Genomic DNA, 17,969 nt, shown 5'->3' with positions numbered 1-17,969 from the left:
TCTTTTTCACTCCCTAAACTGAATTCCTCGGTCTGTACAACTGCTGTAATCACAATGAAGGGTTTCCACCATCCCTGTGCTGAGTTCCCGAATCTGCCCACCAACTGTGCCCATTATGAGGGGTTTCCACCATCCCTGTGCTGAGTTCCCAGGGCTGTACATCTGCCGTAATCATTATGAGTGGCTCTAACTCACCCTGAACTGAGTTTCTAGGTCTGTAAAACTGCTGTATAGGGATGAGCGTTATGTTCGGGTCAAACATGAGTTCGACTCGAACATCGGCTGTTTGCCCGTTCGCCGCATAGCGAACAATTTGGGGTGTTCGCAGCAAATTCGAAAGCCACGGAACACCCTTTAAAAGTCTATGGGAGAAATCAAAAGTGCTAATTTTAAAGGTTAATATGCATGGTATTGTCATAAAAAGTGTTTGGGGACCTGGGTCCTGCCCCAGGGGACATGTATCAATTCAAAAAAAAGTTTTACAAAACGTCCGTTTTTTTGGGAGCAGTGATTTTAATAATGCTTAAAGTGAAACAATGAAAGTGAAATATTCCTTTAAATTTCGTACCTGGGGGGTGTCTATAGTATGCCTGTAAAGTAGCGCAGGTTTCCCGTGTTTAGAACAGTCCCTGCACAAAATGACATTTCTAAAGGAAAAAAAGTAATTTAAAACTACTCGCGGCTACCCGGTCTCCCCCCCGTGTGAAATGGTAACGGGGTACAAATGTACCCCTACCATTTCACAAAAAGTGTCAAAATGGTAAAAATGACATAACACGGCTTGGGGACAAGTCCTTTATGACGCTTCCTTGCAGGTGACAGTTCTTTTATAACTGAGGGCGGGGCCACACAGTGATGTCACCGGGTGACCCTGCCCCCCTCTGACGCACGGGACATCCCTATGGCTTCCAGGTAGCATCAGAGGGAGGTGGGGTCATCCGGTCCGCCCCCTCTGACACACGGGGACATCCCTATGGCCTCCTTGTAGCGTGGTATGAAATTTGGGGGACTCCCACGCAATTTTTTTTTTTAATTTTGGTTCGGGGTTCCGCTTAATATTCATACCAGACCCAAAGGGCCTGGTAATGGACTGTGGGAGAATCCCATGCCGTTTTTTTCAATGACTTTTATGTGTATTGCCAGGACCGACAATTCATTATAGCCGCAAGTAGTTTTAAATGACTTTTTTTCCTTTAGAAATGTCATTTTGCTCTCGGACTGTTCTAAACACGGGAAACATGCGCCATTTTACAGGCATACTATAGACACCCCCAGGTACGAAATTTAAAGGAATATTTCACTTCTATTGTTTCACTTTAAGCATTATTAAAATCACTGCTCCCGAAAAAACGTCCATTTTTAAAATGTTTTTTTTTGCATTGATACATGTCCCCTGGGGCAGGACCCATGTCCACAAACACTTTTTATGACAATAACTTGCATATAAGCCTTTAAAATTATCACTTTTGATTATTTATGTTCGTGTCCCATAGACTTTAACGGTGTTCGCGTGTTCGAACTAATATTTTGCCTGTTCGCATGTTCTGCTGCGAACCGAACCGGGGGGGTGTTTGGCTCACCCCTACTGCTGTAATCAATATCAAGGGTTTCCACCATCCCTGTGCTGAGTTCCCAGATCTGAACACTGACTGTGCCCTTTATAAGGAGTTACCGTCATTCCTATGCTGAGTTATTGGAGTTGATTTACTAAAACTGGATAGTACAACATCAGGTACAGCTCTACATTATTATTATTCAGGATTTATATAGCGCCAACAGTTTACGCAGCGCTTTACAATATAAAAGGGAGACAATACAGTTATAATACAATACAATAGGATTAAGAGGGCCCTGCTCAGAAGAGCTTACAATCTAATAACTACATAGAAAACAATTAGCTTCCAGGTTTTTTTTTTTTCCAAAACTTAATTTAACAAACTGAAATTAGAAACTGATTGGTTACACAGCCGATTGCATGCACAGCTGCACTGGATTTTGCACTATCCAGTTTTAGTAACTCAACCCCATTGGGTCTCGTCTACGCAACTGCTGTGCTCATTATGAGGAGCTCCTACCAACCCTGCATTGAGTTCCTGGGTCTGTACTTCCTGCTGTGATCATTATGAGGGGTGTCCACAATCACTGCAGTTCCTAGGTGCACACACCTGTGTTGCCTATTAATAGAGGTTCTCACCATCCCTGTTCTGGGTTATTGGGTCTGTACACCTGTTGTGCCCATTGTGAGGGGTTCCCACCATCCCTGTGCTGAGTTCCTGGGTCTGTACACTTGCTGTGCCCATTATGAGGGGTTCCCACCATCCCTGTTCCAAGTTCCTGGGTCTGTACACCTGCTGTGCCCATTATGAGGGCCCCACCCCCCCCACTGGATTTTTTTATGGGGAATAAAACAGGGGGGCTGGAACACACAAAGGTGCGCAGGGAAACTCCTAAATTCCCAGGTAGACAGGAACAGAGCGGGGAATTATTGCAGGGAGCTCTCAGTGTTAGGGCTGACTCAGCACACCAGGCTCCACCTATGATAAAAATAGCAGCTTTGGGTGGAATGCACTTTGAAAATAAGCCATTGGTATATTTTGAATACTGCGGTAATAAACCTCCAAATGGAACTCGAGAAATGATTTACAGTATAATTAGCTGCTACAGGTCTATGAGCAATCTCCCAGCCGCAATATTCCTGATTAACGACATCCATAAATCCTATATTACCATAGTCTATGTATAACTGCACTTCATACAGGGATTATCCACCAGTGCTGATTCACTGCCAAGTCACCAAATTCCATCCATGTTTATGTGATGACATGGAGACTGACTCAGAATGAACACGTCGTAGGAGACTAACGCATCAAAAAAAATGATCAGCAACTCTACAGAACACGTTTTCATGATTACAGTAAAATCTCTAGTTTGGAAATATAACAGTTTCAATACAATTTTAGGTTTGTGAAAATCGCAACATAAATACCTTTTTCCATTTTTAACGCCGGGGAAAACTATTTCTCTAACTTTGTACAGCTCTGGAAAAAAAAAAAAAAAAGCTGTCAAGTTTTTATTTTTTAATTGGAAACCCGGATCCAATTTGCATAGGTGTGAACCAGCCTCAGTGTAATGGAGATGCTCGTTCATCAATAGATAAAATAGGGATACTTTTGAAATGAACTAACATTATCCACACACACAAAAAAAAAAGTGGTATCTCATTTTTTATTATTAAACAAATGTATGAAGCAAAATATTTACCTCCCCCTATGTCAGCGGTTCTCAACTCCGGTCCTCAGGACCCACTAACAGGCCAGAATTTAAGTATTACCTTGGGGAAATGCAGACTAGAATACTGCAATCACTGAACAGCAAATTATATCACCTGTGATGTATTTCAGTTATCTTGCAAACCTGGCCTGTTGGTGGGTCCCGAGGACAGGAGTTGAGAACCACTGCCCTATGTAAAAAAACACAAAAAGGGGTCCCATTTACAATCTCATAATGCCATGTGTCAAAGATATTCTTGCTTGTGATGGTTTTCATCCACAGGATGCAAGGATTCAAGGATGCACATACAGAGATCGTCTTAACAGGTTATAAATGGGTAATGTGGTAGTACATCACTAAACATTGACAGAATATGAAAACTTACCCCCCTAAAGAGGACATATCAGAACAAAGGACCATACGACAAAGTGAAGTGAGGTCCACTCACCTAAACCATTGACAGATGATGGTGGCTGAGTTTCTTCTGGTATTAGGATACTTCTTCGTGAAACTGTCTAGCCTACTTTGGTTGCTAGGAAGCAGGTGGTTTCTCAAAGACGCCGACTAGCATCCTTCCATTGGCAGGACACAGGCGGCTTCTCAAGGAATTGGTCTAGTATCCTTCAGTTGCAACGATGCAGGTGGGTTCTTAAGGAAGCCGCCTAGCTTCCTTCCGTTGCCAAGTCGCGGGAGTCTTCTCATGGACACCAGCTAGTGTCCTTCCATTGTTAGGTCGCAGGCAGCTTCCCAAGGAAGCCACCTAGCATCCTTCCTGTAAAAGAAACAATAGGGGGGGGGGGGGGGGGGGTGCCTCTCTAAGTGTAGTATTAAAACGGTATAATTTATTGCACAGGATTAAAAACACTTACAAGACATAAGTGGAAGTCACGCTCGTCATAAGTATGTAGTCCTGGCAGTTCTACTGCGTCTCACAGGTTCCTTGCATGATCGATCCGTAGAACTGCCAGGACTACATACTTATGACGAGTATGACTCCCACTTATATCTTGTAAGTGTTTTTAATCGTGTTCAATAAATGATACTGTTTTAATACTACACTTAGAGAGGCCCCCCTCCCCCCTGTTTCTTTTATATGTTTTGCAGAGTTGCTGGACACACTCTGAGGATGGCTGCCTCTTTTTAAATCACCCCCTTACCGTGGTTTCAACTTTGTTTTTACCTAAAGACTGACTAATCAAATGTACATTATTACAAACTAAGGGTATTGCCTCCTAGAGCACCAGATACCCTTCCTGTACTGGGGCATGGGCGGCGTCTCAAGGAAGCCACCTAGCATCCTTTCCTTGCTAGGATGCAGGCGACTTCTACCGGAAATAAATGTGATGGTGTCCCTCGCGCTATACAGAGTAGAGGAATGTGTCTATATCTTAAATTGGATTGTAGTGAATATATGATTGAGCAAACAAATAAACAAATAAGTTGGTATTGTGCAAAAGATTAGCGTAAGTGAATGGTGATGATGTTTCTAGGAACTGCAGCAAAGTCAAAAGTGTTCACATTACACTCAACAAAATAAAGGCAGTAAAAGGACTTTGCGCTTCAAATCTATCACATAAATACTGACATACTGTGACCTTATAGGTGCAGCTATAATGGCTGTAAAAACGTAAACATCAACTTTGAATAAGCACAAACAGTATTCAACAAAATGGTCCAAGTGTGCTAGTGAAAAAATTCTCTTCATAAATAAAAAGTTCATAATATTCTCTTCTTATATAAAAAGTTCATAATATTGTGTAACTGTGGCTGGGATCAAATATATGGGAAGATGTAAGTGATGGGGGGCTCCGATGAACCTGGGCTCTCTAACCTCTCACCTTAAAAGAAGCAAATATGAGCGTCAAATGTCTGCTTTGGAGGATCCTGTATGGTGTAGCTCATCGGTAATCCAGGTGGGGTTTCTCTAGTGGGTGGATTATCCTCCCGATATACAAATACCTATCGAAATAGAGAGGAGGGGGGGAGGGGGGGTTGCCCACCTGGGCTCCACCAATCCGGTGGAATAGACAGGGAAGGGAGAGAGAGAGGCCTCCAATGGTGTAGTAATTTAAACAAAGTAATATTTATTAAGTGATTAGCGTGGTCTCTTACATTTAAAACATTTTTTAAAACAGCATAATAACAAGCATATACAGCATACAAACTCTGGAGCGGCGTCTGAGGTGCCTCCTTACTGACTTCCGGTTACGTCTGCTCTCGGCCACACCCTACGCGTTACGTCACCGCTCGTGACTTCATCTGGGGAAGAGAATTTTTTCACTAGCACACTTGGATCATTTTGTTGAATACTGTTTGTGCTTATTCACAGTTGATGTTTACGTTTTTACAGCCATTATAGCTGCACCTATAAGGTCACAGTATGTCAGTATTTATGTGATAGATTTGAAGCGCAAAGTCCTTTTACTGCCTTTATTCTACCGGAAACCATCTAGCATACTTTGGTTGTTGGGATGCAGAAGCCTTCTCCATGAAGCCACCTAGCATCCCTCGGTAGCTAGGAAACAGGAGGCTTTTCTAGGAAGCCGACTAGCATCCTTACATTGGCAGGACACAGGTGGCTTCTCAAGAAAACCACCTAACGTCCTTCTGTTGCTAGGCCACAGGAGGCTTCTAATGGAAGTCCTATGGTGTCCTATTATTAAGTCACAAGCACCTGCATCCTTCCTTCTCAAGGAAACCACCTAGCATCCTTTAGTTTGCTAGGATGCAGGCGACTTTTCCATGAAAGATTCAGTTGCTAAGAAGCAGGAGGTTTCTCATGGAAGTCACTTAGCATCCTTTCATTGGTAGGACACAAGCAGCTTTTCAAGGAAGCTGCCTAGTACCTTTCAGTTGCTAGGATGCAGGCAGCTTTTTAAAGCGGAGCCAAACCCTTCGATCCCTTTCAGCCAAGGAAGCTGCCATCTTAGCTTCTGTTTGATCTGCAACTGCCATGGTGCTGCATATGTAATCACTTATGACACCAGCCATTTGATGGTTTGACAGCCTGGCTTAGACCATGGGCAAATGTGACAGTTCACATTCCCAGCATCCGGGAGTTTTTTGAAACCATTAAATTGATGGCTTCAGCTCCACTTTAACGAAGCCACCTAGCTTCCTTCTGTTACTAGGAAGTAGGTGGCTTCTAAATGAGGCCACCTAGCATCCTTTCCTTGTCAGGATGCAGGTGACTTCTCCATGAAGCCATGTGTGACATTCATCGAAAGAATGTTTTCTAAATGAACCCCTTAGTGTATTTTAACATAAAAATATACATTATATGGTCAAAAGTATTGGGACGTCTGCCTATACATGAACTTTAATGACATCCCAGTCTTAGTCCGTAGGGTTCAATATTGAGTTGGCCCGCCCTTTGCAGCTATAACAGCTTCAACTCTTCTGAGAAGGCTGTCCACAAGGTTTAGGAGTGTGTCTATGGGAATGTTTGACCATTCTTCCAGAAGATCATTTGTGAGGTCAGCCACTGATGTTGGATGAGAAGGCCTGGCTCAGAGAGTCCACTCTAATTCATCCCAAAAGGTGTTCTATCAGGGTGAGGTCAGGACTCTGTGCAGGCCAGTCAACTTCCTCCACCCAAAACTTGCTCACCCATTTCTTTATGGACCTTGCTTTGTGCACTGGTCCAACTCTTTTGGTCGAAGGGGGGATTATGGTGAGGGGTTGTTTTTCAGCGGTTGGGCTTGACCCCTTAGTTCCAGTGAAGGGAACTCTTAAGGCATCAGCATCCAATAGATCTTGCTTTGTGCACCGGTGCTCATGTTTTACGAGAAGGCCTGGCTCGCAGTCTCTGCTCTAATTTAAAGCCCACCCACTTTGCCACACATATGCGTTACATGTGTGGCAAAAGGTTAAACGTTGGGAAAAAAAAAAAAAGAAGAGGAACTTTTTTTTTTTTTTACACTCAAGCTAGTGCCAAGCATTGAATATTCCACAGACAGACTATAAAAAAATGACTTCAATACTTTATTTCACAAATCAGTGCAATAGAACTTCCATCGGTAACTGCGCTCAATCTTGTACATTTAAAAAAAAAAAAAAAAAAAAATCAGATATGGAATTCCAGAATGATATTTACCAGCAAGCAACAAAGTGTTTCACAATGACGTGCGGCGGCGGGGTTGTGGTCAATGATTCGCCAGCTTTGAAGCAACAAGAGGTTTGGTAGCCAAAAACTGATAAGAGTGCATGCCAGAGCATCTTCAGAAGAATGGCCACAAAACGACTGGCTGAACAGGCCAGCCTGAGGATGCATCAAAACTAAAAAGAGGAACTCCACTCCAGTAGAACGTTGTTGGCAAAAAATAAAAAAACAGAGGAGCACGAACAATAGAAACTATCAGTATTTACTTTCAACCTAGTTAAGGAGTGCAGTACCCGACATCCTAAAAAGGTAGTGTCCAAGTTCCCCTACCACTCTGCATCTGACAGCACAAGAGGTTCACATCTAGGCAGCAGAGTCCCTGTTACCAGGTTCAGCGTCCCCCCCCCCCCCCCCCACTATCATTTTTAATTGTTCTACTTGTTCCTACAGAAGTGAATGTACAAGGATGAGAGCGCCACAAATCCAGAATAAGTCTTGCAAAAGTTTATTTATTTATAAGTGATTAGACAATACTGCCAACATGTTTCAGGGATTAATTTCCCTTCAACGGGGCTAAGAAACACAATAACATAAATGCAAATACAAGAACATAACAACATAACAGAGAAACACAATTAAATAAAACAATAGGGTAACAACCAGAAAACCACCCATAGAGGTCCACTTCATAATATATATATATATATATATATATATATATACACACATATATTTCAAAATCTACTATACTATAGGATGGTAACCAGATCATGTTGGCAAAATCTGCATTCTATAGATAGTTGACATGTAATCTAAATTATACTACCATAATAAAACACCAAATTTGATAAATATTGTATGCTGCATTTTATTAGGATAGTATCATAACCTATTTACCCTACAGATAGAATTATGATCACCAGAATATAGCAGATTTTTAAATAAGCTATTTTACATTGGTGGTTACATTTTATTTATATATAAATTCTTCTGAAGTACACTACACCTCTACAGGTGGTTTGATGGTAATCATTTAATTTATAATATTTAAAGGTTATTGTGTTTCTTTTATGCCTGATGAAGGGGGAGTTGACCGCCGAAACGTGTTAGCTGCATCTTCTGACATCTTACTGTTATTACATTTGTGTTGGACTTTTTCTGGACTTATGGTGCTCTAATCTTTTTACATAGTCTTCAGACTGCTCTGGGAGACCCCCGCCTCAGTTGACAGAGCGTAACCTTTACAAAATGGTGTACACAAAGAACAAGTATTCCACTATAGGCACCAATCCCGGGAGTGGGTTCCTATAGTCAGTGGCCACTAGCACAGTCTCTACGAAGGGTCCAGAGAAGGAAGAGCCGCTCATTGTACTTGATTATGGAGTCATCCAACGCAAAGGCAACTCCAACTGATGTCCAAACACGTTTTACTCAGTAAGAAGCACCCTTAGGGTAAGCGACTTACCACGTGACACCTGTTAGAGGGGTTTGTACCTCAGATGGAGTAGTCTGTGTGTTGGAAGACTCAATCAATTGTTACAAGGCTTTCAATATGGTGTGTGGTTCCCCCCTTCTTACTTTGGACCCTTTACAAATTAGAAAATTAGAATTGCAACTTGGTTTCACCTACATTTGGGTCCGGCGCCCTATCAATACATCTTCAGGTGCCAACTGAAAATCTGACCATATATGTGGAATTTTCCATCATTCAGTGCATTTGACCGGCCAGGCAAGTTTAAGAAACCCAGAATCAACCCAAACAGCCGACAGGGTTCCCGTTTTCTATTCAATTGCAACTATACTTTCAATGTATTAAACATGTTTCAAGCTGATGGTAGAAAAAAATGGAAACAAAAACGGACTGCACAGACCATTTCTGCTTGTCTTTAGTGCCATTTTAGGTGAAATCAAATCGTTTTGCTTTTAGTCGACCTTTTAGTGCATAAATAAAAAAATAAAATTAAAATTGGCTCAAATACAACAGAAAATTTTGTGTAACTGATAGAGAATTCAATGCATAAAATTTCTAATTAAAAAAAAAAGCAAAATTGATTGTTGTGCAGCCAGCGTTGTATACATCAATAAAATCAGACTGGGAAGTCCCCAATATGGACCAGCGCCAGTGACCAGTCTACGGAGGAACCCTGGGCCACCAACACTTCTATAGACCTTCTGGGGGTTTATAGTTCCAGAACTGCAAACTGCTCTTTTTTTGTTCTATAAAGTACATTTCACAGTCAGAGGTTCACAGTCTCTATTTCACCAGCATTTCAGTTGGGGGTGGGCCCCTCCTAACGTCTATTTTTGTTTTTTAATGACACATACTCTATGTAGAGAAGGGGCTCTTGGGAGATGTAGTTCTGGGGACGGGCTTACATCAATAGCAACGGACCTCCCTATCGAACCTTGGGGACAATAGTTAAATTTACTGCAGTGTACAGCCAACCATAGTAATGAATGGCTGGATGTATACACTGCTATTTGCCTTATGGACATGGGCGCATGAGGCTGTACAAATTGAAATTGCATAGGGCACTAACCATAGTAATGAATGACCCTATTCAGGTTTATGCTGCGTCTTGCATAGCTGTATGCATCCAAGATTATGCTCATATGAATGCGTGGGTATATGTAAGTGGGAGCATAAACCAGCGTACTGCCATTCAATACGGAATTTACATTTACACAGCCTCATGCACCCATAGTGGCTGAAACCTGTGTACCGCCGCATTCAACCATTCATTACTATGGTTGGTTGTATGCGGCTGCTGTGTATACAGCCCCAGGCGCCCATGCGCTTAAAGCAGAACTATAGGCAAAAATTAGAAAACGGATACATTTTGTTTCAGCATTCTGTAATCCCTTCAAATAACCTACTACTAAATACCCGATAATCCCGCCAGAGCGCTCTGCTGTGTGGAACATCCTGTTTGGGGGTGACAACACTTTGCTGCCTCTTGAGAAATGGCAGCATTGTCATCTTTGTGCCAGCAAGGACTACAACGTGACATGCCAACGATGGGGAGAAGGCATGCTGTCTCCTCTGATAAGCAAGCTATTTGCACATCCAGCATCTACTGAAACAATGTGATCTCAACAGCAACAACGGCAAGAACAGCACGAGAGCCACGAATGACCAGACTAGTTACTGAAACCTCCAAGCTAAAGTAGATTTAAGGCCATAACTTTTTTTTTTTTTTTTAATTTAGGATAGAGCAGGAAACGAATAAAACCTCTGGTCAAGATTATCTGGCCTTGGGGAGATCTTCATTCATTTTCTGCTGAAACAAAAAACAGGAAGTGATCGTAAAATGCCCTCAAATGGTTGTCACCATAATTCATGTCCATATGGGAACATTTTCTCTCTATTTCTGTTCTCTTCTGGAATAAAGTTTATTGAAATAGAAAAAAAAAGATCTGGTGGATGTTCCCCATGGCTGACAGTGGGGCTTTAAGTCTGGCTACTGTCATCTTCATTAAAGAATAAGTCCACCTTTAGGGGCAAGTTACATGTTGCACCCATATTTAGTGTGAAACACGCTCCTATACACCCAACTGTCAGAGGGCGGGGGGAACCTTCTCCTTGCACCCACTGTCGCTTTTTGAAAACAGAAGGGCTGTGTGGGGCTCCACTCCACTAGGGGCATGGCCTTGTTGGAGTCCAGGCTGAGGTTTCCACTAACCTTCGATCCGTGGGATGTGCGGCCATAGGGAGACTTTCTTACACATCCAGCGATCAAAGGAGCCGGGACAAGCTCCCTCCTAGACCAGCACTCTGGGCGGTGGTTGTCAAAGACTTGTGTCCCTTTTGAGAGTCTGAGCAGCTCGCATATTGGGTCTTTTTGCTTCACCCAGCCAGCCAAGTCATTCCTTCAGTTACCCGTGAATAAATAAACTACAATTACTGCCAGCCACTGCGGCAGGTAGCTTGCATTTCATTGACATTTCCTGCTCTTCAGTAACTGTATCCCTGTAGGAAGGTACAGGCAGACAGCTGACAGAATCTGCAGGATCCTAGCATTGCACCCACAATTTGCTAATCATAGGAGCAATGCTTTTCAGGATCCTAAGAAAAAAAAAAACTATTTTTTACCTCCAAAAACATGTGCATTTTTTTTTTTTTTTTGGAACGGTGAACTTATTCTTTAACACTTTTTCACCCAATGCTTTTTTTTTTTTTTTTTTCCTTTAACCAAGGGGTGGAATGATCCTTTAAATTAAAAGTTTCCAAACCTTTCATTATGAGGGTCACATATTTTACAAATACTCATGGGCCAAAAAAAACTGTTAAAAAAAAATTGTTCATCCCCCTTTTCTATCAGGGTCCCCCCTTACACCAGGGTCCCCAACAGAGTCCCCCCTTACACCTGGGTCCCCACCAGAGCCCCCCCCCTTACATCAGGGTCCCCACCAGAGTCCCCTCCTTACATCAGGGTCCCCACCAGAGTCCCCCCCTTACATCAGGGTCCCCACCAGAGTCCCCCCCTTACATCAGGGTCCCCACCAGAGTCCCCCCCTTACATCAGGGTCCCCAGCAGAGTTCCCCCGTTACATCAGGGTCCCCACCAGAGTCCCCTTTACATCAGGATTCCCAGCAGAGTCCCACCTTACATCAGGGTTCCTATCAGTGCCACCCCTTATACCTGGGATTCCATCAGTGTCCCCTTACCACTTTAAGGCTTACAGCAGATTACTGGTTGCCAAGACGATAGTGAAAACCTGCGCTAGAAATCCTAGGGGTGGTGGGCATGTGGCCCAGAGACCGTAGTTTGGAGACCCCCGCCTTAAATCATAAAAGAACAAAGAAACGTAGTGTAAACAAAAGAACTGCAAGTAAAATACATTCATGATGAGGAGGGGTTGGTAGGAGGAGCTTAAGAGTGACTTCGGGTACTTGAAGACGGACGAAGCCGCATGCATAGACAAAATCCAGCGTGGAGCATGCCGACATCTAGTTTTGCAACAATACGATCTCTAGAACTCCCCACCCGACGCGCCGACGACACTTTGGAAGTCACATTACAGTTTCGAGTTGTCCAGTAAATAAAAAGTTCCTCTATACAGCAATAAAACTTTGTCTCATTCGGCTTGCCGTAAAATTAAAAAAAAAAAACACTTTTCAACTTAAAAAAGAAATGTTTACGCTAGGTGCAATCAGAACCCTGTATCGGAATAAATTAAAGTTCAGAGTGATCGATTCTTCACCATTTCCAGCCTCAAGGACGCCGTTTTGCGTCCATACGTGATGCCACTTTGGAATATTTTTTTTTTTTTAAAAGCATAAAACTGCAATTCCCCCTTCCCCACTACTTCCATGATTGTATCTTTTCTTAGTCGTATCGCCATCTAAAATGAGGTCCTTTTATATGTTGGCTATTTCGGCATTGATGAGGGAATTCAGGGGGGTTCTGGTTGTATCGGATCAAACGGAGAATTCGGTGCCGCCTTTTCTTGCTCTGAGGAATCGTCTCATCTGTAAACCCATGAAGGGGTTGATCCAGAGTAAGGATGGCTGCCCGCCGAACACGGACCTCATCCCATCCCACCTCAGTCTCCGCTCCCACGTGGGCTTCTCACTTTTCAGCCGTTCGATTTCCTACAATGGAGACAAATTAAAAAAACTTGGAGACGCAACAATGATAACGTGACAAGCTGAAGGAGATACAAATTGGTCTACGGATCATATATGTACACACACAGTACTACCTTGGATTGTGAGCAGAATTTGTTCCAGAAACATGCTTGTAATACAAAGCACTCTTCTAACAAAGCAAATTTCCCCATAAGAAATAATGGAAACTCAGATGATTCGTTCCACAACCATTTATTCATAAGTCCTTCAGTTTATAGTCCATATAAAAAGATTATAGCAATGTGATCAGGTTGTGTAACCATAAAATGTCCATCTACAAATGGAAGCCTCCACAAGGGGATTAGGAGTAAAATCCAGCAGGAGCTCCAGAGTATAAAAGAGAAGAGAGGCGCCTCTAAGTGTAGCAATATGGTTACATTTAATGAAGGTACAACATTTAGCAATTCACATGGTTGATTAAAACAGGCACATCTAAGTATGCAGGCATCCGGGGTAAAGCTGTCCACATAGATCATCCTCCGCACCGCCGGCTCTCACCGCTGTCAATTTGCAATCGTGACCGGGAAGACTATCCTGCAGTAGAGCGATCTGAAGGTGAAGCTTGAAACGCTTATGGAGGGCAGAGTGGAATGGATGACGTTGATAGTGGTGTGGAGGACGGTCTTACCCCGGATGCCCGTATACTTAGATGTGCCTGTTTTAAATCATCAACCATGTGAGTTGCTAAATGTTGTACCTTCTATCTATACACACACACACACACACACACACACACACACACACACACACACACACACACACACACACACTATATTACCAAAAGTATTGGGACGCCTGCCTTTGCACGCAGGTGAACTTTAATGGCATCCCAGTCTTAGTCCGTAGGGTTCAATATCGAGTTAGCCCACCCTTTGCAGCTATAACAGCTTCAAACTGTTCCCACAAAGTTGGGCGCATGAAATTGTCAAAAATGTCTCGGTATGCTGATGCCTTAAGAGTTCCCTTCACTGGAACTAAGGGGCCAAGCCCAACCCCTGAAAAACAACCCCACCATAATCCGCGAGGCCGGACGCCGCGGACTAGGCCGAAGCCACAGCCTCGCCTAAAAACTCCTGCCCGCAGCTCCTCAAAACCAGTGCGGTGTCAGAGGCACCTGTAAAGCCGCACAATTTACAGACTTGCTGTTTTTGTTTTACACTGTTAGCGGTCTTCCCCACATCTTCATTTACCTGGCGGCTTATATCTCTGACATCTCCCTGCTGGACGGCTGGTCTACTCCCCTTGGATGACTGGATCTTTAGGCTTCAGTGATATTCTCCAGAGACATCACCAGGAATTACCATCATCCCCGTGGGGATACATGTGAGTTTGACCCCTGCTCTGCAGAGGTCCACTGAATCTGGTAAGCGCATTTGAGTGAAGATGTTATACAAGACCGATTCATGTCACTGGAATTTTATATAATATGGATTCGTCCTAATGGACATTTTTGATATCTATCCATTCATCTTTTGATCGTTTATTTAATTTTTACCTATTGCGCTGCACTTACCCTTCAATTTTGTATACATTCCAGGCATATGTGATTACTTGTTCAGCTTGCATATTTTATTTGTGATTGTATTTATTTGTTTGCGCTGATTGTTATCCTTTTATATAGCGCTAGGGACCTAAAGACCAGCAAAAAAAAAAATGGCCCGGGTGAGGACAGCGCTGAATCCCTGGACTGGTAAGTGTGCGTTTATGGAAAGTCAGCAGCTACAATATTTGTAGCTGCTATTTTTTTTTTTTTTTCCCCTAGGGCAAAGTTCCTCTTTAAGGTTTTTTTTCCCCCTAAACAAAGACAAAACACCAACACCAGAAATCATTAGAGCAGTAACAGTCATGACTCCTAACAACATACAGGGATCCCCCACGTACCGTTTCATCATTGCATATGGAATGAATCTGTGTCCCAAACATGACGGCTGTGAAGGTGAGAAAGAGGAGGCCCTCGAGGCAGAGGAAGATCATGAGGATGACAGTGACAGGTGGACTGAAGCTGCTGCAATCTGCGGGATGACAAAGAAGGTAAGTGGGAGGAGAGGGGGAAGGGGTGATCAGAGAACACCAAAAAAAAAAAAAAAAATTAAAACCTATGAGGTTTTTATTGCAGTGTTCCTTTTTTCCTTGCTTTCTGCCTGGGGAAAAATGTCCCCATTTCCAGTAAATTTTAAGGGTGCAAGACAGAAAAAGAGAGGTGGCAGGCAAAATGTACCAGTGGTGCAGACAGCTAGACGGGTGTGTAAAACCCCCCACTGCTGCCTAGGTATGCCATACATGAGAACAGAAATGTTAAGGGGAAGAATGTGTTTATTAGAGCTGATTAGGGTAAACTAAGGGTTAATAGGGGTTAAATAGGAAAAAATTGTACCTCAACTTTTCTTCAGTTTTTTATTTATTTTATTTTTTTTTTACATGTCAGGTTGCTTTAACTGACATTATATGCAGATGGAGTTCATCCCTTGATCTACAGATGCATGAAACAGTAGATACAAAAGTAACAATGTTACTTTGTATCTCACCATCTCCTGTCTGACCAATGTTTATAAACATTGTTAAAGTGGTTGTAAAGTCTAAACATTTTTTACCTTAATGCATTCCTTGCATAAAAAGGTAAAAAATGTGTAGGTGTCAATGTGCAGCGGCCGCTCTGTGCAATTCCATTGCACAGAGTAGGTAAGTATAGAAATGTTTGTTATTTAAAAAAAAAAATTGTACCTTTACAATCGCTTTTATTTGTAACTTTATATTTATTTATTAATTTATTATTAAACCTAATTAAATTTTTTATTATCTATATCTTTTGTATGAACATTGTTTTTTAAACACGGTGCCAGACCTTTGACAACAGCTACTGCATTTACACAGAAACTTCTGGCTGTCATTTTGACAACATGGAATTTTTTTTCAAAATATAAGGAGTTGGGGGTTAGCAGACCGTTCAAAAGGACAGGGCGTACTACACGTGTCCTTTGTACTTTAATAATTACGTTTTTTTGGGGTTTTTTCGGTACACAACTGAAAAAACAAAAAAACAAATGGTTTGTTATCTGGCTCTAGCTCCCCCCCTCCCTTTCCCACATATGGATATTTTTTTTTAACTTTCTTTTGTGCTGCCTTTTCTCCTTTCTTGCTCAGGCAAAAATTATGTTGTGACAGATCCATATCTCCTCAAATGTCCAGTTCTCAGTACCCAGCAAGAGACCTTCAGCAGATCTGTGCAACCCTCCCTTGCTCTATGCAAATGGAAAAAAGGTTTGCCTTTAATTACACTTTAAGGCCTGACTGAATACCTACTGGTTTAGGAAATAGAGTACCCCACACCTCTCTCCTACTTCCAGGATTTTAGTGTTGTGTCCCCATGTCAGAACTTTCTCCGAACTTCCTATCCAAGGGATGGGTATCAGAACATGAAGTGAAAGGATGGGCTTCTTCTATTAACCAATTCCCACCCGGCTCATATACAAATAACGGCCAGGCGGGACATATGACGTCCTCCCGGACGTGCCACTAGAGCTGTCACCCCGGGTGTCCAAAGCAGATGACTGATCAGTGTTCCTGATCACTTCCCCAGAGTAGTACAGTGTTACTATAGTAACAATGTATTGCTCTGATCAGTGTGTTAAAAAAAAAAAGTCATTTTTATTTTTTAAATTATACTGTCACCAGTCAGTGTCCCTCACTGCCACACCAGTTATATGACGATGCTGTACTGCACTGATCACAGTATGTAAAAAAAACTTGTGGAAATTATTTTTTTTATTATTTAATTTTCCTAAAAATTGTAACAAAAAAATAGCTCACCATGCCTCTTACTAAATACCTTGGACTGTCTACTTTTCCAAAAAGGGGTCATTTGGGGATATTTGTACTGTCCTGGCATTTTTAGGCCTCAAAAAATGAGTAAGGTCATCAGTACATCAGGACTGAACAATTTTCAGATTATGTATATATATATATATATATATATATATATATATATATACACACACCGGCGTATAACACACACCCCAAGTTTAGGAGGGAAGTTTAAGGAAAAAAAAATTACATTTAAATGCCCATCAATGCAGCCTTATCAGGGTAGCATTGTCAGTGTCCATCTGTAGCCTTGTCCATCATTGCAGAAATCACTGCATCGAGAATGGCCCAAAGTGGCCGAAAGCCACCAAAAGGCTCACAATCAGCGTATAACACGCACCCACGATTTTCCCCTGATTTTCAGGGGAAAAATGTGCGTGTTATACGCCGATAAATACAGTATTCTCTCTCATATATATATATATATATATATATATATATATATATATATATATATATATATATATATATATATATATATATATATATATATATATATATATATATATATATATATGGTTTTTTTCACCAAAGAAATGTAGCAGAATACAGTTTGGCCTAAATTTATAAAGAAAGATTATTTGCAGAATTTTATAACAGAAACGAAGAAAAATTATTTTTTAAATTTTTTTTTATTTTGTGTTTTTTTTTTTCCATTTCTTTAGCAAAAAATAAAAAAAAAACCCAGTAGTGATCAAATACCACTAAAAGAAAGCTCTTTTTGTGTGAGCAAAATGATAACAATTTCACATGGGTACAGTGTTGCATGACCGCGACGCGCAATTGTCAAAGAGCAACAGTGCTGGAAGCTGAAAATCGGCGTGGGCAAGAAGGGGGTGAAAGTGCCCGGTAATGAAAAGGATAATTACTTCTGTTGGCCACTTACCTGTCCACTGCCCCCGGACACAGGTGAAGAGATGGAAGCCACAAAGAATGAGGGCGTGCAGAGAGATTAGTGCTATGTACATCTAAAAAGGGAGGCAAAAAAAAAAGTGCTTAACATAAAGTGTGAACAATGAACTGTCCGTATTGCTTCAAAAGTGATTAAAAATTGGTTGAACTGAATCTGGGGTTACCGGTCAGGAAATTAGCTGGCAGCACATC

The 17,969-nt window shown here is 41.9% G+C and overlaps 1 protein-coding gene across 1 annotated transcript in view; it reads right to left on the bottom strand.

The window, feature by feature from the left end:
- Window positions 1-10,617: 10,617 nt before the first annotated feature.
- The window catches only part of ZDHHC7 (zDHHC palmitoyltransferase 7), a 39,808-nt gene continuing 32,456 nt past the window's right edge, over window positions 10,618-17,969 (bottom strand). Inside the window, exons 6-8 of the mRNA XM_073605754.1 lie at window positions 17,752-17,833; window positions 14,886-15,016; window positions 10,618-12,968 (exon numbers count right to left, since the gene is read on the bottom strand). Coding sequence (XP_073461855.1) covers window positions 12,795-12,968; window positions 14,886-15,016; window positions 17,752-17,833 — 387 coding nt within the window. The 3' untranslated portion in view covers window positions 10,618-12,794. The remainder of the gene's footprint in view (window positions 12,969-14,885; window positions 15,017-17,751; window positions 17,834-17,969) is intronic.

Source organism: Aquarana catesbeiana, linkage group LG11, assembly GCF_042186555.1.
Source record: "Aquarana catesbeiana isolate 2022-GZ linkage group LG11, ASM4218655v1, whole genome shotgun sequence".
Taxonomy (NCBI): domain Eukaryota; kingdom Metazoa; phylum Chordata; class Amphibia; order Anura; family Ranidae; genus Aquarana; species Aquarana catesbeiana.
Note: the sequence above shows the minus strand (reverse complement) of the source record. Positions and strands in the feature narration are given on the sequence as shown.